The 25,421-nt window shown below is 50.7% G+C and overlaps 1 protein-coding gene across 1 annotated transcript in view; it reads left to right on the top strand.

The window, feature by feature from the left end:
* Nucleotides 1-25,421, top strand: part of EFCAB8 (EF-hand calcium binding domain 8) — a 3,172,177-nt gene that overhangs the window by 75,930 nt on the left and 3,070,826 nt on the right. Inside the window, exon 2 of the mRNA XM_085615170.1 lies at nucleotides 11,764-11,824. Coding sequence (XP_085471296.1) covers nucleotides 11,764-11,824 — 61 coding nt within the window. The remainder of the gene's footprint in view (nucleotides 1-11,763; nucleotides 11,825-25,421) is intronic.

Below are 25,421 nucleotides of genomic sequence, written 5' to 3'. Positions count from 1 at the left end.
CTGCAATTAACCAATGCCAGTACGGCAGTGGAGATGACCCAGCATACGGCATGGATAGGTGGTTGCTGCCAGGTGGGGACTACACGAGAGCACTGTATTCCAGGCCTACCAGGTATAGGCTCTCATGGCCCACTAAACATTCTGTCCAGGTATGGCATATGGCCACCAAAGCGCTGGGTTGGGCCAAGAAACTCACGTTAGCCATGCCCCTCTGGGACTCGGAACGGCTGGGCACTCTGGGACGAACCAAGGGGTTTGAAAAATGGGACCTTATCGGTATCTCGCATATTAGGGACCTATGGGGGCGGGATGGAGTGGTGACGTTTGACACACTGCAACAGACATACGAAATGGCAACTTCGGAACACTTCCGCTATACACAGATTCGGCATGCGCTGCAGGCTAACATCCGATCTGACACGGAGCTACCTGAAGCATCCCCGCTAGAGGACAGACTGCTAGATGGACATCTTCTGGACAAATGTATTTCCCTCACATACAAAAAACTCATCCACCACACCCCTGATCCCCTCGCCACACTTAGGGAGAAATGGGTAAGAGACGGACTGGAATTAGATGATGAGGAATGGCAGGAGGCGCTCTCCTCACCCAAGGAGGTGGCTATATCCGCCAAATTGAAATTAATACAGCTGAAGATTTTACATAGAGTCTACCTCTCAGGGTCCCAGCTTATCCACATGGGGAGTAGCGTGGATGGGGTATGCAGGAGGGGATGTGGAATGCAGGGCGGATTCCTACACGTGCTCTGGGAATGCCCAGTAATTCAAGTCTTCTGGAGGAATATCCTTAAAGTTATGAGTACAGTGTGGGAGGTACCCTTGCCGCCTGAGGCCAAGAGATGCCTTTTGAACGTTTGGGAGCCAACAGACTTAAGCGTGAAAGGGAGGTTATGGGTCACACTCGGGCAGACGATTGCCAAGCGCAACATAGCGCAATTGTGGGGCGCAGCTGCGTCGCCTAAGTTGAAAAAATGGAAAGAAGATATGGATTGGTGCATGGTTCGCGAGAAAACTGTCTACATAGCACGGGGATGTCCCAAAAAATGGTTAGCAATTTGGTCGAAATGGAATGTGTACAGGGGGGGGCTGTGTGAACCACCGATTGTCTCATCCCCAGAAGAGCACATTAGAGTGTGAATTTGACTGTATGTACTGTAACCATACCCGATGCATTGGACTATATGTACTGCTACGTGTGAAAATGATGCAAGTGACACATATGATGTAAAGAATTGTAGATCATGACCACGGTTCTCATATGTTAAATAAACAGAGTTTAAAAAAAAAAAAAAAGAAATGTATAGGATATTGACTAATGCTAATTGAAACTCACTTTCAGAATTATAAGCCAGGCAGTCGGGCATTATTTCAAAAGACTTTACAGATAAAGAATTGAATAATGTTGTTTTATGGGGTGTGCATATTCAGGAACAAAAGGTTCAAGTTAATTAAATGTAATTACTTTAATCAGTGTTAGCTTAGCCTAGTTAAATCACAGCAAAGTCGAAAGTCTGGATCGATGCAAAATTGGTGCTAGCATGATGTCGGCATCATACCCTTCATACCCATTGAAGCCTTAACCATTCTGCATGGAAAATCAAATAAGTTTTGAAAGTAGAGGAGCCTAGCGCGCATCCAAGATGGCCGCGTAGGTGTGAGGCTCCCGAGGACCTCCGCAACCTCCTACGATTATCCTGAAATTATCCTGCCCTGGATGAGGGGACTATGTTGGTGAACCTGAGCTGAGGTGGCACCCGTTTCCCGCTTTCGTATCGGACCTCGGACACCGGAGTGAGCACCGATTGAGGTTTGCGGCCTTACCCTCGCCGGACCCCGGATTTGCGCTGTGGGGTGATCCAGTGACAAAGTGAACAACAGCGGCAGGCAGGGCCTGGCGACTCGCGTACCCCGCACTTTCGCTTTCGCTTTCACACCCCCTTGCCGTCTCTGCGAGGTTGGGTTGCGGAGCCTTTGGTGTTGGTGTGGCCTTGCTGGGAGGCCCTGCCTGCCTGCAGGCTGTGATCCACCCCGCTGCTCTGAGGCGTCCCCCCCCGGAGCTCGTGGCCCTGCTTTCCTGCCCTACACGACGTGGCTGGTGCGACTGGGAGATTGGAGGCCATGGCCACGAAACAAGATGGAGATCGGGCAAAGACCAGATCAACCCGGCGTGGCGCCGTCCATCAGGCTAATAGTATGGACCGCTATACCCTCCAGAAGGGATCTCCCGATGGACCGCGCAAGTCCCCTGAGAGCCCTCCTGATGCCCCAGACCTGCCCGCGGATCTGACTCTGCGAGATATCATGGGCGCCATTGCCGAGATGAAGGCCTCGGTGGGCCAGCGGTTTGATACACTGGCGCAGAAGATCGACTCGGTCCTCGTGGATGTTGGCCTGGTGAGGGCCGATCTTTCCAAAACCAACGACCGAGTAGATTCTTTGGCCCACACCGCATCGGGCCTAACGACAGATGTGGCGGCCTTACAGAGGTGCGCCGGCTTAGTCAGGCGAGTGCGCTTATGGATCGACGCCTGGAGGACTCTGAGAGTCGGGCACGGAGGAACAACATCCGCATCATCGGGGTGCCTGAGGGACGCGAGGAGGTGGCGGCAGATCTCTTTGTGGAGGACTTGATCGCTACCCATCTCCAGCCACGGGGGCTGAGTAAATTCTTCGCTGTGGAGAGGGCCCACAGGGTTCCCGGGGGAAGGCCGAAGGTTGGAGCCCCTCCGAGACCTCTCATTGCCCGGATTTTCAATTTTCGGGACAGAGACGCTATCCTGCAAACCTCCAGACTGCATGGACCGGTCAAGTTTGACAATATGGAGGTAAATTTCTACCCTGATTTCACCCCAGCGGTCCAGAAACCTCAAATACGCCATGCTCTTCCCAGCCAAGCTGCGAGTGGAGGTGGATGGTCGCACGCACTTCTTTGATCGTCCCGAAGCGGCCGGGGACTGGCTGGATACTCTGCCCGGGGATCGTGATCGGGGGGGGCGGGGGGGGGGGCAGCGGGGGGAGACGGCACGCTGGATCAGGACTGAGGGTTTAACATTGGGCCTCACTCTGGACGAAAATGATGCCACTTTCGATTCTGCGTCAGTCTTTGTAAGTTCCCCTCCTATGGGGGTTGTGTTGGGTCTGTTGGGGGTTCTCCCTCCTCCTCTAGGGGGTTAGTTAGTTTAACTATATATGGGGGAGGGAGGAGCCAAGATGGCGACCGGGACGGCAGCATAGGCTCCCGGCTCCGTGAACCTCCGCATCCCGCACAGATATCCTGCATGAGATCCTTAGCCTGCGCTATATGCCCGTGTTGGTGAATGAGAGCGGCAACCGATCGTGTGACTCCGAAGTTTCTGGCGGCAGTATCGCCGGAGAAATGTCCATTCGAAGTCTGCGGCCTGTGCAACCCTGGAACCGGGACCTCGAGTGGATAACATGGCCGGGCGGCAGTTCAACAACAGCGGCCTTTGGTGACTGGGTGGAGTCGGACTAACCGGAGCGGTGCGAATATCGGCCTACATTTCGCCGTGGTCGTTCCTACCACTAAGCGTAGCGGAACGAGTGCCTGCCCGAGGTGGCCAATCCAAGATTCCCCGGTGATTGCCTCAGCCTTCGCCGGTGAGCTGCCCGGCCGCCGCCCGTGACTCGCCCTGATTCTTGCGGACTGCTCCCGGATTTTCGCGGGCGCAGGTCCGTGGTGGGGATGACTGTTGCCCGTGACCACACACCGGATATATCTTTTGCCTGCCCCCGAAACCCTGATTCCAGTGACATGGAACCTGAGGCGCTTGTCCCTGGGTCCTGGTCCCAATCTGGGTTGGACCTACCCGGCGGCCATCTTGACAGGACGAAGTCTACCATCCTGTACACTGGGTCGCAGCACGATTGGAAGTGTGCGACTATGAGGAGCGTAGCGGAGCGAGCGCCGAGAGCTGTGCTGGGGTATGGTGATCTTCTCGAGGCTCTCGGTGCCCTTCATTCCACCTTGGTTCACGGCGCCTGGGTATTGGGGAGTAAGCTTGATGGGGTGGCATCAGCGTCGGAACAGTTGCTGCCTGCCTGTCCCCAGGTACACGGGGACTTCCTACACTGCACACGGGAGGACAGTGTCGTGGCCGCCCCTGTGGATAGTGACCAGCTGGAAACCCCGGACAGTATCTTAACGTGTGATCGGCTGGCTGTGGGTCTGATCTGTTCCGGAGGTCTTGGACCTGAGTGGGGGGTGGCGGCCTTGTCCCGTGCGCGGCCTCCGGCAACCCAGGCAATATTCAAGCAACGGTCGCCTGCTCTGGCTGATTTCGCCTTCTTGGACCTTGTGTACAGTGCAGATCCTGGGGCAGCACTGGGAAAGACGATTCTCCATACTGCTGACTGTGTTGGTGTTCAGAGACTTCCACCCCATCTGTGTGTGTCGCTCCCTGTTCTTTTTTGGACGCTCCTCTTCTCTGTAGCATTGGACATGGCACTGGGTCGATGGGTATGCATGGGTAGATTCGCAAAGAGTGGCCAAGGATAAGGCTGATCCTTCAGAGGTGGTCATCTCATAGGCGGGCGGGCTCAGGGGTTGCGTGCTCTCACGGCATAACTGTTAGTGTAATAGGCGCATAATGCTCCCCATTCTTCTTTGACTTTGTCGATTCTGTGTTGCTTATTGTTTGCTTTGGGGGAAAGCATATTGTGCGGGAGGGAGAAGCCGGGGGCATGTTTTGAAGGCCCTCCTCCAGTTTATTAATATTCTCTCTACCCCCCCGTCTGGTGGGGTTTCTTTTCTTACTCCTCTTTCTCTGTTTCTTCTGTATTTCGGGTCTGGTTCCGGGGCGACAGGCACGCTGCTGGGGAGGGGGGCCGTACTCATCTGCAGAGGTGCAGGGTGGGGGGTTGGGGGAGGGGATCCTTTAGTCTTTAACTCTTTTTTTCCATGGCCTCCTTTTTCTTCTCTTATTCTTCTTTGTCTTTCTTTTCTGGGATCAGCATGGTAGAACTCCTTTATCGTTAATCGCAGCGTTTTCATGTGTGCCACAATTTCCGTGGTGTTTTCTGGGTTTTAGGGCAGGGGATTGCAGGTGCAAATGGCCGTGATATTCCTCCACATCCTGAACTTCTTGTTTCAGCGCCATTGACTAGATAAATTGCTGTTTATTGTGGACGTTTATTACTCTGCCTGCCATTTCTTGCTGCCGGGAAACTGTTTGGCACCTGATCCTCCCATCTTCCCTTATTATAAAATGAAAACCCTTTGTATCCTGGTCTCCTACTTGGGCTGTTTAGTGGCCGAGAGTATACCAGCATGGAGATTCTGCTCCCCGAGGTGCTGCCTGTGCTAAATATTGATTTATTTTACTCTGACTGCGTAGCGGCCGGCCCCGGGGGTTGTAGGCCCATACTTGTTAATGGTTGAAATGTCAATAAAGGTTTTTCAAAAAAAAAAAAAAAAACTATATATGGGGCGACAGGCACACTGCACGTTGGGGGGGCTGTTCGGGCTCATGCAGGGGTGCAGGGAGGGGGGAGTTCTGTTGGGGTGGGTGGGTAGGGATGGGGTGTTGTTCGTTTTTATCACAAGGCAAACGTACTTTTGTGTTAGTTCTACAGTGCTCTCCGGGGGACGAATGATGGCTTCTGTGTATGATGGGGGGTAGGGAATTAACTTTGTTGTCTTGGAATGTGAATGGACTGGGGGACAGGATCAAACGAGGTGTGGTCCTGCAGTTTTTGAAGCGAATCTCGCCCAATGTAGTCTTTCTGCAGGAGACACACCTCATTGGCAACTCCTTCTGCGCCATGAATCGGCGTGGCTATCGCCTAGTGGCTCACTCGGGCTTCACGTCTGGCTCAAGGGGTGTGGGCATCATGGTGAGGAACTCGCTCCCGTTGGAGATTGATGAGGTGCTCCACGATGACAGGGGACGCTACACGGTCTTGGTGGGAAGACTGGAGGGCAAAGTGGTTGTCTTTGTGTCAGTATACATCCCACCGGGGCTGCAGTCGACCACCTTTGCAGACCTGGGGCGCCTTCTCCTTGGCCTTCCGGGGGGGCTTTTAGTTGTGGGGGGGGATTTCAATGCGGTGGTATCTGGGACTGTGGATCGTCACCCCCCTAGGGACCTCCCCCGGGCACAGACGTGGCTACCCGGCCTCTTGGATACATTTGGGTTAGTGGACTGCTGGCGTTTAAAACACCCCACGCAGCTGCAGTACACTTTCCACTCGGGAGCCCATGGTAGTCTCTCACGACTAGACTATGTCCTTGTCCCGGCGGCCTATGTTGGGAGGGTGGGAGAGGTGCGCCATTTGCCACGGGGTATTTCGGACCACTCCCCGCTCCTACTGCACTTTGATGTCTTTCCGAGGGGTGAGGGTAGGGTTGTCCCAATCAATCCTTGGTACCTGCGCGACCCCACCATTCGCGCTGAATTGATTAAATCCCTTCAGCGATATTTTGATGAAAATGTGGGGTCCGTGCCTTCGGCTGTACCGCTGTGGGAGGCCTTCAAGGCAGTACTCCGAGGGGAGGCCCTATCCCTTATTTCCCACGCCCGGAGGCGCGAGCGGGAGGAGGTGACCCAGATGGAGGCTGAAATAGCCGAGTTGGAGGGTAATTTAGAAGGTGGGGTGACGGATGCCGCATTACATGTCCTCCAACTCAAGCAAGCGGCCTATAGGGCCCTCGTCACGGAGGCGGCCAGGGGCCTCAGTAGAGAGCAACAGGGGCGACTGTATGATGTGGGTGATAAGGCTGGTAAACTGATAGCGTGGTTGGACAAAAAAGAGAGAGCGAATCGTGTGGTCCCACTGATTGAGAAAACGGATGGTGTGTGTGTAACTGAGCCAGAAGAAATCGTCTCCTGTTTCGCGGATTATTTCCGTGGAGTGTATTCCCCGGTGTCTCCCTGCTCGGAAGAGGATTCCTGTGCCCTGCTCAGGGATATCGCGCTGCCGTCCCTTTCCGGGGATGACAGGGTGTTGCTGGACGCCGCTCCCACCTCCGACGAAATCGCCCTCGCCATACGCTCGGTCGCTTCCGGCAAGGCCATGGGTCCGAATGGTCTCCCTATCGAGCTGTACAAGTTGCGACCGGATACGCTGGCACCCCACCTCCGGGCTATGTTCCTGGCGGCACACTCGGTGGGCTCCCTCCCGCTGGACCAGCGTCTGGCTACAATCGTGGTCATCCACAAGGAGGGGAGACCTCGGGACCGGGTTACATCCTATCGGCCCATTTCACTACTGAATGCGGAGCCCAAGATTCTCGCCAAGGTACTGGCCAATCGGCTGGTTGGCGTGGTGGGCGATTTGGTTCATCAGGACCAGTCCGGCTTTATTCCTCATCGCAACACAGCCCTTAATCTGCGGCGCTTGCACGGTGTGCTCGCACGTGTCCCGTTTATACGGGAGCCGGCCATTTTGGCGTCCTTAGACGCCACCATGGCGTTTGACACGCTTGAGTGGCCATACATCTGGGCGATGCTTGCGAAGTTTAGATTTGGCCCAGGATTCATCAGTTGGGTCAAATTGCTGTATTCGGGCCCATTGGCGCAGGTGGTGGTGAACGGAAGAGTATCGGCTCCGTTCGAGCTGGGCCGGGGCACGCGGCAGGGCTGCCCCTTATCGCCGCTCCTCTTTGCACTTGCCTTGGAGCCCCTGGCGGAGTGGCTGCGGTGGGAGCCTTCCATCCGTGGTCTCCGCTGGACCCCCGAGTATGAGGACCGCGTATCCCTATACGCTGATGACATCCTTCTGTACCTAGCTTCCCCACGTAAATCACTCATAGTACTGGTTGATGTTTTGCATTCATTCGGTCGTAACTCCGGTCTTGTCATCAACTGGGCTAAATCGTGTGTGTATGTTCTCTCCAGGGAGGCTCCTATCCTCCCGCGGGGCTGTCCGATCCAGGTCGCCCCGCAGGGATTTAGGTACCTGGGTGTCTTCATTACTCTGGACCCGGAGGCTCGGTATGATCGGAACTTGCTTCCCCCCCTCCAGCGTCTGAAAGAGGATGTCGCGCGCTGGCGGCGTTTGCCGCTTTCGCCGCTCGGCCGGGCGGCATTGTTTAAAATGATGTCGCTGCCGCGTTTCCTGTACGCGTTGCAGAACACTATGGACCTCGTCCCAGCGCGCTACTTCCGCGAAGTGGAGAGTTTGCAGCGCCGCCTGTTCTGGGACGGGAGGCCACGTATTGCCCTGGCGAAGCTGACGCTCCCATGGTATGACGGGGGGATCGCCCTTCCGGATATCAAACGGTACTATTGGGCCTCCCAGCTAGCTGCGATTAATCAGGGCCTATATGGGCCCGCCTTAAACCCGGCATTTGAAATGGATAGGATGCTCCTTCCAGGTGGTGACCATAATCGAGCGCTCTATTCTAGCGCGCCCGACGCTCGCCTAACGGGCCCCACGCGTGTCATGGTGCGAGTGTGGCATGCGGCCAATGCAGCTATGGGGTGGAAGGACCGTTTGACCCGGGCGTCACCACTGTACGCGTCTGAGCGGTTGGGCTCCTTGTGGACCTCGAAGGGCTTTGAGAAGTGGGACATAATAGGCATTAGCACAGTGGGGGATCTCTGGACGAGGGGAGGATTTAAAACGTTCGAGATGCTGCAGACGGAATTTCAGTTGCAGGGCAGCGAGTACTTTCGGTATTTGCAGGTCCGTCATGCGCTGGGCTCCGTCTCTCCGGACGTTGCCTCCATCCCGGAGTGTTCCCCCCTGGAGGATAGAGTGCTGGATGGACACATCCCGGACAGCACGATCTCACTGATCTACAAAAAACTGATCAACGACCGCTCAGACTTGTTGACTGCCCTTCGTGGGGCTTGGGTAGCCGACGGGCTGGAGCTGGACGACGAGGACTGGACTTCCGCGGTGGCCTCCCCGAAAGAGGTGGCCATACCGGCTCGCCTTCGTTTCGTCCAGCTCAAGATACTCCACAGGGTCTACATGACGGGGCCAAGGCTCCTGCGTATGGGCTATGCTGAGGACGGTTTGTGTAAGCGTGGGTGTGGTGCGTTGGGGACTTTTCTGCATATCCTGTGGGAGTGCCCGGAGGTGGAGGGGTTCTGGCGTGGTGTGCATGAGGTGCTGCGAGTGGTTACGCATGTGGCGCTGTTGCCCGAAGCGAGGAGATGCCTGTTGAATGTGTGGGAGCCTACCGACTATTCGGTGCCCCAGACGTGGTGGGTGACTCTGGGGTATATGGTTGCCAAGCGTGATATTGCCCAATTGTGGGGATCCCAGAGGCCCCCGACTGTCTCAGCCTGGAAGGAACATATGGATTGGTGCATGTTTCGGGAAAAGGTGGTGTATGTGGCGAGAGGTAAGCCTGGGGCATGGGTGAAAGTGTGGGGCCCCTGGAACGCCTACCGCGGGGGAATCTGTGCTCCGCCGTTATTGCCTGATCCGTCGCCGGCCCCGTCCCCTTAGCCAACTCATCCCCCCGGCACCTGGGCATTGGGTTCACCCAGCCCCAGTTCTGGTCTCTCTCCCCTCTTGAGACTTCTATGGATGGCTGGGATTTCCCCTTTAGGGGAGCACGTGTTGCTATTTCCGATTGAGGATTGCCTTGTGGGTTTGTTTGTACTTGTTGTTCTTTAAGTTTAAAATGGAACCGTATAGTGGGGTCTGGAGGGTGTGGCTCGCAACGATGTTAACTCCTATGCATGTTCTGCCGCAGCACCTTGTGTTTTATAAATGTATATCGTATGCTCCTTTCATTGCTAGCGGCCGGCCGGAAGGTTGTAGGCCCATATTTGTATATTTTTGAGTCTTGTAATAAACGGTTTCAAAAAAAAAAAAAAAGAAAAAAAAAAAAAGTTTTGAAAGTAGGGGAGTATCAATGCATATTTAATACATGGCCTTTCTTCGAGCATATTGGGTGATAGCATGTTAAAGTGGCTATTTCCACTTGCCTTTGCCACCTTGATAACGGTCATCTATGTATAAGAATACTGTGCTCTTTCCATGCCTATGATTCGCATGCCAATAGCTTCCTAGACCGTTATGATAGTTACAGGTAAATAAATGTCCAGCAAGTTTATAGACATGGGCCTTCTCCTAGCTAGGCGAGAGGTGACGAAAGGGTGGAAGTCGAAGGCGGGGCCAACACACCGGCGATGGCTAAATGAATTTCTCAAATGGGCGGCTAGCGAGAGCACGCTCAGGTACCAACTAGCTCACCGTAAACCGGATGACCGGGCTCAGGCGGCGGCAATGGTATGGGAGGTGATGGTGCAGGCCCTGCGAGATAGCCCAGCCAGTGGGGAGGAGGGTGAGAACTCTGAGGAAGCAGCGGACGAAGTCGTACCACTGCCCCCCTGCCAAGCACGCACGATTAGGGATTACTGCATTTTTCCTGTTACCCGCCACACATGCTATATGTTCCTGACTAGGCGCAATCGGGAGGGCACAAGGGAGGGGGGGGGGTGGAGGGGGAGTTCCCAAGTTTAAGGTTTTTTGAAAGTAGATTGTAAGTTCTGTAGGTATTTAGGGGAGCAGAGGGACAGCGATCAAAAGCGGGCAGCGGGGTTCTTCACTGGAAGTATGCTCCTGACAGTTTAGTTTTAATGTGCCATGTGTCTATATGACGCCGCCCGGCCTCTGGGATGTGGGCAGTACGGCTGTGTATACTACCCGGATTAATGATTAAGGGGAGGATGGGAAACCTGCATTATTGACATGTATCCTGGTTGCTGTACGTTGTACTTGGTCCTGCAATAAAAATGGTTTCACAAAAAAAAAATGATAGTTACAGGTAAATGACTAAAAAGTGACCAAGTCAACATTAAAATCTAACTCCCCTCCTCCCAGGGCATATTCCCACCCCCCTCCCGAAGGCTCCCTTAGTTGTCAGAAAAAAAGGTAGAGAAAAACACTTCTGAAATGCTGAGGTATAACAATAATAGAGGGAGGTGTCCGCACTGGCGGGGGTTCAAACATCAAGATCCGGTGAGTCGAAGAGGAAGGCACAAGCAGGTGGGCATTCAGTTGGGAGGAGCATGCATCATCCCTTAGCGCTACATAAAGGACTGAGACCAGACGTCGAGTGTTGGAGATGTCACAGAGGAAGCGACAGCTGGGACAGGGTGAAGATTCCACATCGCATCGGCCCCAGATTGTTTGCATAGCCGCCTTCCGGGTACCGTATACCAGAACTTACCTTGCAGGTATATCAAAGTCTGTACATAGGTCCTCGAATGGCCGTAGCACGACATCAGAATACGAGCCCACTGTGGCCACCCCTGCTGATTCCCATTCCAACAAGCGATCCTCTTCTATCCCCTGCACCAACATACATCAAATAGGATATTAAAGATGACCGCTCCCAAAATGGTTTATGTGAAAACTGTTTCTCTTTAACATCTCAAATAACAAAAACCCCAGTGCCACATTAGTGTGATGCAACAACTACACACATCATGCCCAGCACCTCCTACGCCTTTTTCTGCTCCAGTCACATCTTACAATTTTACGTAGCACAACCTTATAACTTTCTTACTTTCTCTCCACGGTATTTAGTGTAATTTAGTGTAAATTATGTAAGCAGCATTATTCCACTTCAAAAATTACTTATTAATAAAAATCAGCAAACCGAAACAAAATATTATGCTGTGATAAACATTAAGTGTGGTAAAAGCAATTGAAAGATATTGCATTAACAAAAGAATATGCAGTTTTTTTCCCTACAATATTGAATGCTGATGAATTTGGTTTTGTATTTTAGGCTATTGCTTATTCTTCTGTATTTCAGGTTAAAGGAAGATATTGAAAAGAATGAAAAATATGCAACAACGCTGCTGGCAAACCGAAAGGTAATATATAGGACCATGAGGAATCCTTTCTTTGTTTCGGTTGTTGTGGGTACTGATTAAACATTTTAGGTGAAGTCTATGCTCGGTTTGGAGTTTGTTTCTGAAATGCAAAAAAAAAGAAATCAATGACTAGCTCACTTTTTTATTTCGTTTACGTTTTTATTGGGCTTTGCAGATTTTATAAGGAGCATTACACATTGTGATCATGTGCATCATAGTACATTACATAAGAAGTATCGTAGTAGTCCAAAGGCATAGCAGATTATTCAGTTGCATACAGTAGATGTTAGACGGTGCCAATTAGTGGGCCTAGATACTTTAAGTTGCTCCCGTGGTTGGTGGTGCTCATGGCCTCTCACCCATAAGAAAAAAAAAACTAAACTTAACTCGGAGCGAACACTCGGAGGGGCGGCCAGAGAGGGGGTGAGTGTGGGCGAGGTTCGAGTTCCACGTTGTCAATATGGGGTTCAATACTATGCTCAGGGATACTCTACTATGGTTCTCTGTTATGCTAGGTAATGGTGGGCTGATTATGTACTGGGGAGGGGTAGCTCTCATGGAGATGGGCAGTCAATACCTGCTTAGAGGAGTGCCCACCGGATATCACTGATGAGCCATAAGGCGGCAGGGGTGCAAGATCCTTGTCAGAAATTTGTCGAAAGTGTGCCAGCAAAAGGGCCCATTGTGGGGAGATAGGGCACCGGTGAATCCGACGTACCTCCTCTTATCGGAGTGCCTTCTCCTCCGCAGCGCTCCATCTGCGCATCGCCCCCACCCGCGAATCGCCCCCACCCATGCTGCCACTGAACTGGGTAGCCTGTGCGTGCCAGTGCAGTGTGATCGCGCCCTTGGCTAAAAGTAGGGCCAGGACTACGAAGCACATACGTACCTTTTGCTGTTTTCTGTGTCTGAAGAAAACCAGGGAGCAGGCTTCCGACGTATATATATCTTGTCGACCTGTGATCTTCCGTAGTGTAGCATGGATGACGCACCAATAATGTAGTGACGAGCAGGACTATAACATATGCATCATTGTTGCATCAGGGTTTTGACATCAAAGTGTGTGTCTGGGAAGTGGCGGTGAAGCTGTGCTGGTATTAGATAGGTTCGATGTAGAGTAAAGAACTGTATGTTCTTGAAACATGAGTTTTGGGAGACTTTCTTTGGGAATTCTAGGGCCGTTTCCCATTCCTTATCATGAAGCACCCTCCCAAACTCCTCCTCCCATTTTTGGCGAAGTGTGTCTAGTAGTGTGGCCTATAACTCACATTTGGCCTTTTACAACCTGGTAATGAGGGGACGGCCTGGTCTAATGGTGAATATGGCCTGAAACACTGGGTGTGTTGGTGGTTCACCCCGGACAGATCCCAGAGGCGCTAGCAGGAATGTAAGTTGCCAGTGGAGGAGGAACTACCCTGGGGGAAGTCCCCTCACCTTGGCTAATTGGGCAAAGGGGAGAAGCTGGCTCTCCAAGAAAAGGGCTTCCACTTCAAGAAGCAAGCATGTTGTCCTTGCACATAATTGCCCAGCAGTGTAATAGCCCCGGCCTCGGGGTAAGCCAACCAGGGGTAGCAGAGGGGTATAGAGCGGAACGTCCTGGGAAAGACGGTGTATCCTAGCCATACTAGCTTTCGCTATCGACACTTGTACGGGTACATCGGGCGGGCCTGGCCTGGCCCCCATTAGGAGTAGGCGACGAATTGCTGTCAGCGGCCCGGCTTCTGAGCACGTCTTCCCGAGATAGCGCCTGGCCGTCCAGCGGGACAGCCATTAAAGGTGTGCCACCCGGAAATATGCTTCGAAGGATGGGGCTCCCAGACCTCCCTGGTCCGTCTGCAACTGCAACTTGGCCAGGGTAACTCGCCTGCGGCCGGCTCCCCAAATAAGGGAACAGAAGAGTGGATCCAGCTCCTTTAAAAAGGAATGGGGTGGGATGACTGGTAGATTAGCAAAGTAGCAAAGATTGCCAGGACAATCTTGCCTATGAGGGCTAGGGAAGGTGTCCTTCAAAAACCTACCTGGGAACGTATGCCCATCAAGGCCCTGCAAAAGTTGCCCTTATACAAGTCGCTTGAAGCATGATCTAGGCGAACTCCCAGGTAGCAGTGGGCCTGTGCCTGCCAAACAAGGCAGGAGTCCCCAATACGCACCTCACGTGGTGGGAAGTCTGGACTAAGTGGGCAAACGTTGGATATCGTCAAGTTGACTCGTAGTCCAACCGCTGCAGCAAAGCCTGCAAGCATGGCGCATAGGGGGGTCGAGATCAGCCGCTATGTCCCTTATATACAGAAGCAGCTCATCAGCATACAGGGACACACTGTGAGTCTCTCCCACCAAATAAATACCCAATCCAGCTTCTCCCTCCAGAGACACATGGCTACGGGCTCCATAGCTAACGCAAAAAGCAGTGGGGAGAGCTGGCACCCCTGACTTATGCCTCTGCCTATCGGGTAGGAAGCCGAGATGCGACAGCTTAAACGGATCCGGGAGGTGGGATTTGAGTACAGTAACTTTGTGTACACTAGAAGCCACCTTCATGCGGGTGAGTACTGCAAATAGGTATGGCTACCTCAGGGTATCAAATGCCTTCTCCAAGTCTAGGATGAGATAGGCAGCGCGGGGAAACCTCCCCATCATCTGGTCTTGGACATGGAAAAGGTGACTGATGTTTTGGGAGGTGCTACGGCTGGGAACAAAGCCATTCTGATTAGAATGTACAAGCTCCAGGAGACCCTGAGCATATCAGTAATGTGCCTAGGATTTTGTAATTGGCCCCGAGTATGGCAAGTGGCCTTTAGGAGGCCAACTGAGTAGGGTCCCTATCTGGTTTTGAAATCGAGGCAAAGATTGACTCGCGAAGGGAGTGGGGAAGCTTGCCGCCTTCCAGAGCCTCCCTTTACATTGTTGCTAGTTGAGGCCCCAGGAGGGTTGAGAATGTGTATTAACATTTTAAAGGCAAGCCATCTAAACCCGAGGTTTAGGTCTGGGCCAGGACAAGAATTGCCTGCTTCACGTCAGCAGGGGTGATCTCTGCATACAGGGAGTTCCTCGCGAGAGTGGGAATTCGAGGCAGAGGGAGGTCCGTTATTAACTCATCTGTTGATTCCGTCCAAGTGTTAAGTGCTGCTGGTATATGGCTGAATAATTGTCATAGAAGGCTGCCAAGATGTCGCCATTGGGAGCCATCACGTCTGTTACAGGGCGGGACATTGAGTCTTGTCTGATGAGCCAATCTAACAGTGCGCCTGGCCTATCACCTTCACCGTGCACCCTGGTAGCATGGGCCTTAAAATTATATCGCTTCAGGTCCTTAAGGAAGGCTGCGTAGGTGTTTTTCACCTCTGCCAACCAGGGTGCGAGTGCCGGGTCAGCGTCCGCCACGTTCGGCCGCCCTCAAATTTCTCTCTATCTCGATTGAGAGAGAGTGTGGTGCGGACCACTGCAATCTTTTAAATACAGGTTCCCCGGGCCACTACTTTAGAAGCATCCCACTTCAGCGTCCTAGTGTTTTTGTTTTTCAGCAAAGTAATTGCGGATGCTAGTCTCATGCTCTATGTGGAACACAGGATCCATGAGGCAATCCAAAGGTATTCTCCAGCTCGGAGGGCTCCACTTGAGGGTCAGGGTGTGTATGCCGTGATCAGAAATTACCCGACCCAGGTAATCCCTTTGTTTTATTAAGGGTACAATAGGGGGGGGGACAGAGAAAGCAGTTGAGGCGCACATAGAGATTGTGCGGAATGGAGTGGAAAGAGTATCGTTTGGATGCGGGATGTCGGGACCTCAAAGCATTGGTGATTGTTCAGTGGGGCGTCCAGGAGTGAAAGCGCAGTGTCTGTATGTACGGCGGGGAGTGAGGGAGGGGAGGGCGGAACGTGTCTAAGGATATGTCAAGTACACAATCGCAGCCCCGTACTTTTAACGCCCATGGGTGTGCTGTGTAGTGGGCTAGTGTGCCTGTGAAGGTTACCCAAAATTGATTGTTTCATCGGTGCTATCAAGTAGTACGGGCTGCCCATCCAGGCGTCCCTCAAGAAGGGCGTACCGGCCGTCTTTGTCATCTGCCCTGCGAATCTTTTGGAAATGGACCCCGAGACGAATCCACACCAGGAGTCCCTCGCACGTACGCTGAGTAGGTAGTGCTGCAAAGAATGCCCCTCCAGTGCCTACGCAGCTTGTCCACATCTCCTGCGTGATGTGTCTCTCCTGCAGATCGCCCGCTCTGTTCTCTACCTAGGTTAAATGACCCAAAGATCTCGGATGGCAACCTGATGATCCTTGATAAGTCTTTGTAGGGTAGTAAGGGTTTTCTTGCCATTTGCGACTCTTATCAGCGATCTTTCTATGGTGGTCTTGGAGAAACTTAATGTCAGCTGCCAGGGCTCCAGACCTGTCCTCCATTGTGACCCTGGAGTGCTCTATCGCTGCCAGCACTTTGTCCAACTTTTCGGATGCATTGAGGGTCTGCACTCCTTCCTCCTCATTCTGCAGGAGATCAAGGGCTGGGTAGGTATGCCGCGCAGCGGCTGGTGTCTGGGCCTCAGAGGCCGAGTGTAGTCTGCCCGTGGTGTAGGGTGCCGGCACAACTATGGATAATGGCTCTGGGGAGTGGTTTGATGCTTGTTACACCCCAGATGTCTGCTGTGATGGGCTATGCATGGTCTGTGAGGGCGCGTGCGTCAAGGGATTGTATAGCTGTGCACCGCCCTGCGCTGTGGCTAGTGGGGTCACAGGTTGGTATTAGAGGCGACCGGCTGGTAGGAGAAAATTATGCCCAAGGGGTGCAATAGATGAAGGGTCAGGGCCGAGGTCCGTGCCACCTTCCAGGCTGGCACGTAGTACGTGCTGTGATTTAGATGTGAAGTCACTGCGCTGCGGAGCCCAGGCCTGTGCAGGGTGAGTCAAGAGGGGGCACCGGGTAAAGGCTGAGAGGCGCAGGGTCTCAGCCCCCTGGCTGTGCCCCTTGCGCCTCGATGCTGGCGCCGATGTAGGGGTCAAGCATCAGAATGCCCCCCGTGAAGCAGCAGGGGCCTCCTCTCATCGGGCCTAGGTTTGTACATATAGTCAGTAGGGGTGCCAGGAAGAGGCAGGACCCCCACCAGCAGCCCAGTAGCAGCCCCGCACCTCGGGTCCCAGGCCCGAGTGGATTGAGTCAAGGGAGGCACTGGGTAGATGCTGGGAGGCACAGGGTCTCAACCCCCTGGCATTGCCCCTTGATGCTGGTTCCGATTTAAGGGTCAAACGTCAAAATGAGCCTCCCCCAGCGATGCGGCAGGGGTTCCACTCCTTGTGCCCGGGGTTGTACAGATAAAGTCAGGAGGGCTGTCAGGAAGAGAAAGGGCCGCAACTCCCCGACAACAGTCTCCCCTCCCTGCGCCTTGAGCAGGGCACAGAGTCTGGGTCCAGGCATCGCGGGGACACCACCCCAGCTATCCAACAGAGGTAGGTCGCCTCTCCTCCAAGTCAGTTCAGTAGTGTCTGAGAGAGCACTGGATAGGGGCAGTGAAAGGCAGGACCCCAGCTCTCCTGGGGGCATAGCACTAATTCAGGGGCCGGGCGGGGGGTCCAAGCTTCCAGCCCTCCACCCTGTTGCACCGCTGCCCTCCTCACCTGTAGTAGTGCTGCGTGCATAGAAGACAATGTCCTAGCAGCTACCTCCAGCGCAGCTCTCCACAGCATGAAGTGTCTTAGAGCTCCGGCCCAGTCATCAGGTAGGCCTCGGGGAGGCATGCACAAAAGGCAGGCCCTGAGGCCGTTGCTCAAGCAGCCAAGCGTAATTTCTTGCCTCCTCAGTCGAGACACCAGGGTACAGGGCGAGATCCCGGTTGTCTGCCCCCGCGATCACCGCTGCCCTACTGGGGGCCGACAATGTTGTGCTAGCAGTAGTAGCTCCTCCCTGTGCCAGGTTTACGGTGCAGGCCCTGGGGTGGGAGAGACGCCCACCAGGCTAGGACCCTCTGCCCCACTGCTGTAGCTTTATTTATTTTTAGTTATTTGTTTAATGCATTTTTATATAGCGCAGACTTCACCCGAAGGTGTCAGAGCGCTGTACAATAGAACCAGTTACGTTACATGAGAGAAATGTTACAAAATATAACGTTGCAAAAATAAACAGGAGACTAGAAGCGGTAGGATAAAACCATAGAAGGTAAAAACACAATATCAAAACACAGCAAGCAAGGGTGAGGAATGTACAAGAAAATATTACAAATTTACAATGATGAACAAACTTCCTAGAGGGGTCTGAGAATGAAGATATTAGTTCTGAAAGTGTCTTTGGAAGAAAAGAGATTTGAGGTCAGCTTTGAAGATCCAGATAGAGGTGGTGGCATGGAGCAATGGAGGAAGCGAGTTCCAGATTCTCACCGCATTACCTGAGAACGATTGAGCCATCGATCTTTCCCTTTTGAAGGAGGGGGGCTCAAGCAGAAACTTTTCCGCATTCCGAGAAGGTCTCGAGCCGCCAGACATTTTCAGTTTATTTGCCAGGTAACGAGGGGAGGAAGTGTGCAAGGCTTTGTGGGTGATGCAGGCAGTTCTGTAAATAGATCTTGCCTTGATGGAAAGCCATTGAAGAGAAGACAGGATAGGAGTGATATGGTCACTTCGTGTGGACCCTGAAATAAAGCGAGCTGCTGAATGGAGGACAGATTTGAGGGGGGGAGAGGTGAGATTTGGGTAGGCCAGTCAGAAGAGAATTGCAGTAATCCAGTCTAGAGAGAACTAGTGATTGGACCAAGGTTTTTAGGTCTTTCTCCGGGAAGAACCGACGAATCCCCCACAGAAGGCACAGCTGGTAACGTGCGTTCTTAGCAATGGAGTTGATGTGGGAGATTAGGTTGAATCTTTTGTCAAGTATGACACCTAGGAATTTAGTGCTGTTGACAATGATGGGTTTATTGCTGAATAAATTCAGCTGATCCATCCAGGATTAAACAGGAGGAGGGGAGAGAGAGGTATATAGAAGGAGGAATTCAGTTTTGGAGGGATTGAGAATGAGTTGGAATGATTGAGAATCAGTTCCTCCCGCTCTGGATGGGACTTGCTGGAGGTTGGGGCAGCCTGGTGGGGGCCCCCTTTGCAGCACCTCACGGGGCCCCCGTTAAGGATCCGGGATCACTGCTTCCTGCTGCCTTCAAGGGAAGAGTTACATCGCGGCCATGCAAACTGGTGGGGACTGGGCACTGCCACGTTGTTAGAGGCCACCCGGCTCCACCCTCCCTTCAGCACTCAAACTCCGTTGCAAGGACCTCGGCAAGGGGGTGGAAGGTCCTCTTGGGCTCCTCGCAGTGTTATCTCACCCCTGCGGTGTACCACCGGCCAGGATGGGTGCCGATGGGCAGACTCACGCACGGAGATCTAGGGAGCCACGTTTGGCTGGCTTGGCCACGCCCCTCTCAATTACTAGCTCACTTGCTGATTTTCGTGCTCTGTGTTGGAGACCATTAATCAATTTTACTTCCCAGTTCTGGTATGGTGGTCTTGCACAGGAAATTCCTGTGTGTCTAACCACCCACCCTTCATAGTCTGGCCTTCTGATAGCATTCAGTCAGTGGCCCTGTTGCTCCTGTCTCACAGGGAAATAGATTTCCAATGGCATAGCCATCTTTGACTCTGCTGTTTGAAACTAGCAGTTTCACCATATCTAAATGAGACGGGGGACTACGAGTTTGTTAAGGCAGGAGCCCTGTCAAACTCTAAATGAGCCTCCAAGCTGTGTCTCTTTGACTGGTCTTACACATTCTAAATGTTCAGATAATACCCCAGGGCTGGTGTTTTCTTAAGACTCTTACCATACTCTGTTGTAACTTCTATTTAGATTGGTTTGTCAGTGTTACACTTAATATGAACATCCTCATATAGGCAACTATATGGTAACAGTGGTAAAACTTTGACATAGGTCTGTGTTTTTTGTTTCTTTGGTAGTATCTATGCATTAATGTAGGAAATCTGCAGTTTCTGAGTAGCCACCTCATATTTCTTTGCCTTTTGTTGGAACCTATATTTTTACTCGCTTTAAAACTCTGAGCACTTTGTACCTGCTAACCAGAAGTAAAGTGCCTGCGCTCCCTCTTCAAACATGTTTTAATTGGTATATTAACTTTCATATATGCCCCTAATATATGGTACTCGGTGTATCGATGGCCTGGAATTTAAATGCCATTAGTGGACTTCAGCACCAATTCTGCCATCTACTACATTGGTAGTGTGAACATGACTTCAGGCCTTCCCTGTTTACCCTGTCTATAGCAGTCTAAAAACCGCAATTCTCCCTGTGAATATAAACCCTTTTGACAGGTAGAAACTTCCCTTTTAACCTCTTCGATGCCGATGACGGAACGGTTCCGTCATGCACGCCGGTTGGGCTGTGCTTATGACGGAACCGTTCCGTCATGGCCCCGCCCGCGCTCAGATCTTTCAGCACTGCGCGGGAATCCGCGCAGCGCTGAAGAGGTTAATAAGTCACCCCTTTGTAGGGGTTGGAACACACAAGGTAGGGTGCATGGTATTTAAAAGCAGGACATGTAGAAAGTCAGTGTTAACATGTACTTATTTTCAAGGTAGGCTGGCTTGCAGGCTGAAGCAAAGAAGCACTGGAAAGCAAAATTAAAGACTAATATACGGTCTAAAAGTTTTTATTGTTTTTTTTGTTGTTGTGTTTTTTAGGAAATAAGGATGGCATTGTCAACCAGCATCTGGGATGCAGCATTTATTTACAACGTTTTAATCTGTCCGTATGTGTTTTGCTGTCATCTTGCATTTGTAAGTAAATATGTTTATTGTGCAGTTAATTAAAACCATTACAAAAATTGACCATCTCTTATTAGCAATAAAAACTCAATTTAAATGAAAAAAAACAAATAGCCATAGTTAAAAACACACGTTTAAGATTGCGGAGAATATCCACTCCCCCGGCCTTGGTGACCCATTATCTTGTTTCTTCATTTCTGTTGGCAAATATTAGCGGCAGTTCGTGATGTAGAATTTACCCCCTGATCAGAGTCTTGACTACAGAGTGATATCAGGCCGAGGGGTGCAGATTTAAAGTGCATAGTGCCACCTCAAAAAAACAAAGATAGCCATATAGTTAGCCTATTAATGATTTCCTTGGGGCATTTACATGTGCAAAAAACGCTTGAAGTTATGTGCTTAAAACACTGTTGCAGTTTCGTGCACTTATTTTTAAAACGAAGGTCAGCTGCAGATAAAAACTTTACTAGACAACAGCTTAGTTGAGTGTCTTCGCTAGAGAAGCTTGCAAGCACCGCTTGTCAGCACGACCGTATTTGGTTTTTGTTAAAAGTAGGTCTAAGTAGTAACCGGCGCTCTCGCGTCCACTCACGGCAAATAGTTATGATGTGGACTATGTCCTCCTCTCCTTCCCCGCAAAGACGGCACATTGCTGGCTTTGGAGGGCACAGCCAAAGGGGCAGATGGTATACCGTCGGTAATAGACCTAATCGAAATTTCAAGAACTTTTCTTTAATGGTTCTGGAGAAGTTAGAAAGGAGGTAAGCTTGAGGAGTCGCATTTCTGTAGGTTTGTATCGTTAGCCAGCCAGGTGAATGTTTTATCAAGGCCGCTTTGTCTTGTAAAATAGACTCTTTTTTGACAATGTTGTTTACGATTTTCTTGAAGCTTGCCATGGTCCCTGACATTGCCCAGAGTTGCCGTAACCCCAACTAGTCCAGTGCAGTGTCCAAGAAATATCTGGCTGGGCAAGTTTCTATTGTTTCTACTTCTCTCCACAAGTAGAAGTTCAACGTTTCTGGCTGCCCTTTTTTTATCTTGAACCAGGTTTTAACAAAGGCTCCTTTTCTGGCTAGCTCCTGTCCTTGTATCCCGAATTCCAGCCTCATTTGCGCCGGAGATGTATATCCAGGCAACCCATAAATTATTCTCAGCGCTCTTGCGATGGTGCCATTTAATATTTCCGCATCCCTCCCTCTCATGGCTTCACTTCCATAGGTGATTGATGGTATCAGTTTGGCCTGAATCACCTTGATCAGAGGGAGATAGCTTGGGCCAGCGGTTATATTCTTCAGGTTTCTTAAAGCTACTGCTGTTGTTAACCACCTCTTTTTTATTGCCTCAAACTGTGCTTTGTAATTGCCTTTGCTGTCGATCATAACCCCCAGATATTTGTAGTCTTGTACGACTTCAAGCTTGTATTTTGCCAGGTGCCAATTGTATTTTGTTTTTATTTTCCGGTAATTTACACACATGACTTGTTTTGTCTTGGTTGATACTTAGTTTGTTGTTTTCTGAGTATTGAGATGTGATGTCCAGCAGGCGTTGTAATCCTATGGATGTCCGACTGATGAGTACTAAATCGTCTGCGTATAGGAGGTTTGATAGCTGGCGACCTCTCAGCTTCGGGGCATGCGCATTGCTTCCATTAAGTTGGACTGAGAGCTCGGCCATAAATAAATTGAATAGTGTCAGGGCTAATGCACACCCTTGTTTTAATCCTGAGGTTGTATTCATCTTTTTCGATAGATGGTCTCCTGCCTCCAACTTTACTTGTACCCAGGTGTTGCTGTGCAGAAGGATTAGTTGTCTTAAGAGCAGTGGTGGAATACCTAGCTTTTTTAGTTTTTGCCATAAAATATTTCTGTTTATGTGGTCAAATGCTGAACTGTAGTCGATAAAGCAGATGTACAAAGGCTGTTTGATTAAGAGTGCAGCATCTATCATTAGTGAGAGGGAGGAGATGTTAGTGGCAGTACCCATGTCTCTACAGAAGCCGGTTTGATTATAGGGTATTGCTTTGATTTCTGTAGCCCATGTTGTTAATTCTTGAAGGAGTACCCCGGCATAATATTTGGCGTCGTTGTCCAAAAGAGCTACCAATCGATAGCTCTTTGGATCGTTCCTGTTGTAAATGGGAGAGATTATTGAGCCTCTCCACGATGAAGGTAATATTGACGTCTGCAGAATTCTGTCAAAGACCGGTTTTAGGGCTGTAGCCCAAAATTCAGGGTCTTGTTTGAATAATATGGGCGGAATCCCATTTGGGCCAGGAGCTCCTTCGCGTCTACCTTTCAAGATTCTTTTGTGAACTTGTGTATTTGTGATTATAATTGTAAAATTCTGTCCATTTTCTGCATTCAAATTCAGCTGGAGCGGTTGAATTTCCATATTGGGCGCAGGAGTATTTAAGCCAATTTGGGGGGTCTGATCTTTGTTAAAGTGAGGTTCAAGGTAAGTTATCCATGCTTCTTCTGTGACATTGGAGCTGATGCGCTGACCTTGAGGGTTAGATAGGGCATTAATTTTCTTCCAAAATTTTGTGCTATTGTTGTTCTTGATGTCGTACAGGAGTCTGGCCCAAAGAGTTTCTTCGGCTTCCTTTTAGTTTTGCCAGATAAGTTTTTTGCGAGTAGCTTTTAACTGACTCAGCTCTTGCAATGCTGAGGGATCTTTCTTCAGCGTCCGCAGTGTGAGGTTTAACCGTGTTTTTAGCTTTTTTAATTTGGTGTTATTCCGTATATTGGAGCCTGGCCGTGGATTTTGCTTATACTTTATTCTCCTGTTTAGAGAGTTGCCCTTTATATCTCCGTAGCTGTTACGTAGGGTGTTTGTGAATGCCTCCCAGCTTCCAATTGTGCCGGGGATAGCTGCTTTCCCTTCTTCCCAGAGTTGTTTTGCTCGAGAGAGTAGTCCTTCAGGATCGTTGGTGCTGCATTTTACTCTTCTCTCGTTGTTGGTATATTCTGAGCAGAATGTATTTGCTGGGGGCAGTTTATATAATGATGGCTCTTCTACCGTGATTTCCTGGGGTAAATGGTCACTAAAATCTTCGCTCCCAATGCAATAGTTTTTTACTTTTGTGAACATGCTGCGAGAGCAGAATGTCTAGTCAATTGTTGACCTTGTTACAGTGTTATTAAATGTTGCTGTTTGCGGGCGATCTCCCGGGAATCTGCCGTTTAATGCATGTACGCCCAGTTGCTCTAAGAACGACAATAGGTTTTTCGTGATGTTTGTGAGTCTTCCGTCTGTACTAGTGTCTTGGGGCATTTCCTCCCAAGCAAATTGATCCTCCTCTAAGTTGATATCATTAGCTCGTCTCCTCAGCATGTTTAAGTTGAAATCTCCTGTGATTATCCAATTATTTGTCTTCTCTTCTGTTATTATTTTCACCAACTTTATTTGTTGACTCCCTTTGTTTTTATCGCGTGCAGATAGAGGTTTACAAGTATTATGTGTTCTTTACTTGTCTTCCCCTGTAGGGTAATTCAGTTTACTTGCATTTCATTTGGTGGCGCTAGATTGTATGGTAGTGGTTCTATTGCGTAAATGCTGCTTATGGAGGTGTATGTGACAAGACCTCCCTTGTTATGACCGAATTTAGCGTTTCTAGTTGCCGGTAGGTGGAGCATGTTATAGCCGTGCAGTGCCGTTGGTAGTTCACTCCATGTTTCCTGGAGCGAAATTATATCAAATTTCTGTAGATAAGTTAGCAGTTCTGGGTCAGAGGTCTTGTCTCCCAGCCCATTGATGTTCCAGGAACAGATTTTCAATAAGTTCTTATGTGGCGATACATTATGCTTAGAGTGTCTTGGTCTTCCAGTTTTGATGTTTATTGTCCTGGAGACCCTGCTCCACTCCAGTGTGGGTCTGCTTCTGTCCACGAGTGCCCTTAATGCATTGTGTTCTCCGTTTGCCCTGTGCTCTATGCTGTTGCTACGTGCCCCTCACAGTACTGAGAATAATCGTGGGCTCGGTTGTTCGTGGCCGGGGTTTTCTTCTTGGCTCTTTGATTCGGCCAGTAGGGGGGTCAGGATACCTTGGTTTTGCTAGTGGCTGAAGTTTGATGCCCCATTCGTTGAACCTATTTTGTTCCTTTAGGACTCTCTCGGCTAGGTCTGGTGAAGCCCATACTGTTTTCGTTGACTCTGATCCTGGACAATCAGGTGACTCTATAAACTAAACTGACTCCAGGTCAGTGGTTTTTATGTTCTTAAATGTTTTGATGGACCTCAGTAAACGCAAGATGTTGCCCCGGTTTAGTATGTCAACCCGACCCCTTGATATGTACTCTGGGTGGAACATGATTGCTGTCATAGCGCCTGAGTGCCCTGTTTGTTGGGCCATAACGGTCTCTGTCGCTATTGAGGTCTCTGTTGACAGTGATGGCCCCCGTGATGTCATAGTCAGGCCTAGTGACTGGCTGTTGCTTACTAAAGCTTTTTCCATGTTCAACGCTGATGTTTTAATTGTCTCCCCCTCTGTGCCGATGCTGCTTTGTGGGACTTTTTTTTCTCCTGCTAGCTCCCTCGAACCATTAGTTGATGATGTAGCTGAACCTTGTATTGCCTTATTGAGAGTACAGTCCATTATTATTGTTATCGGTGGTTCCCCTGAAGAGCTCCCGCTGTTGTTCCCCGGTTTCTGCTCCAGTCCATCACTGGTCAATTCAATGGTGGTTGTTCGCACAATGATTTCTAGTCCTTTTTCCTGGGTTGGACTCTTTTTCTCCTCCCGACCCAGGGCCGTGTCTTCTTCCTCCCTACACCTATCGACTAGTTGGTCATCCCTTAGTTCGTCCCGGGTCCTGTAAGTTCTATCCTTGCTGTTTTTGCGATGCCTG

Source organism: Triturus cristatus, chromosome 7 (assembly GCF_964204655.1).
Source record: "Triturus cristatus chromosome 7, aTriCri1.1, whole genome shotgun sequence".
Taxonomy (NCBI): Eukaryota; Metazoa; Chordata; class Amphibia; order Caudata; family Salamandridae; genus Triturus; species Triturus cristatus.
The sequence above is the reverse complement of the archived record's forward strand: the minus strand, read 5'-3'. Positions and strand labels throughout refer to the sequence as shown.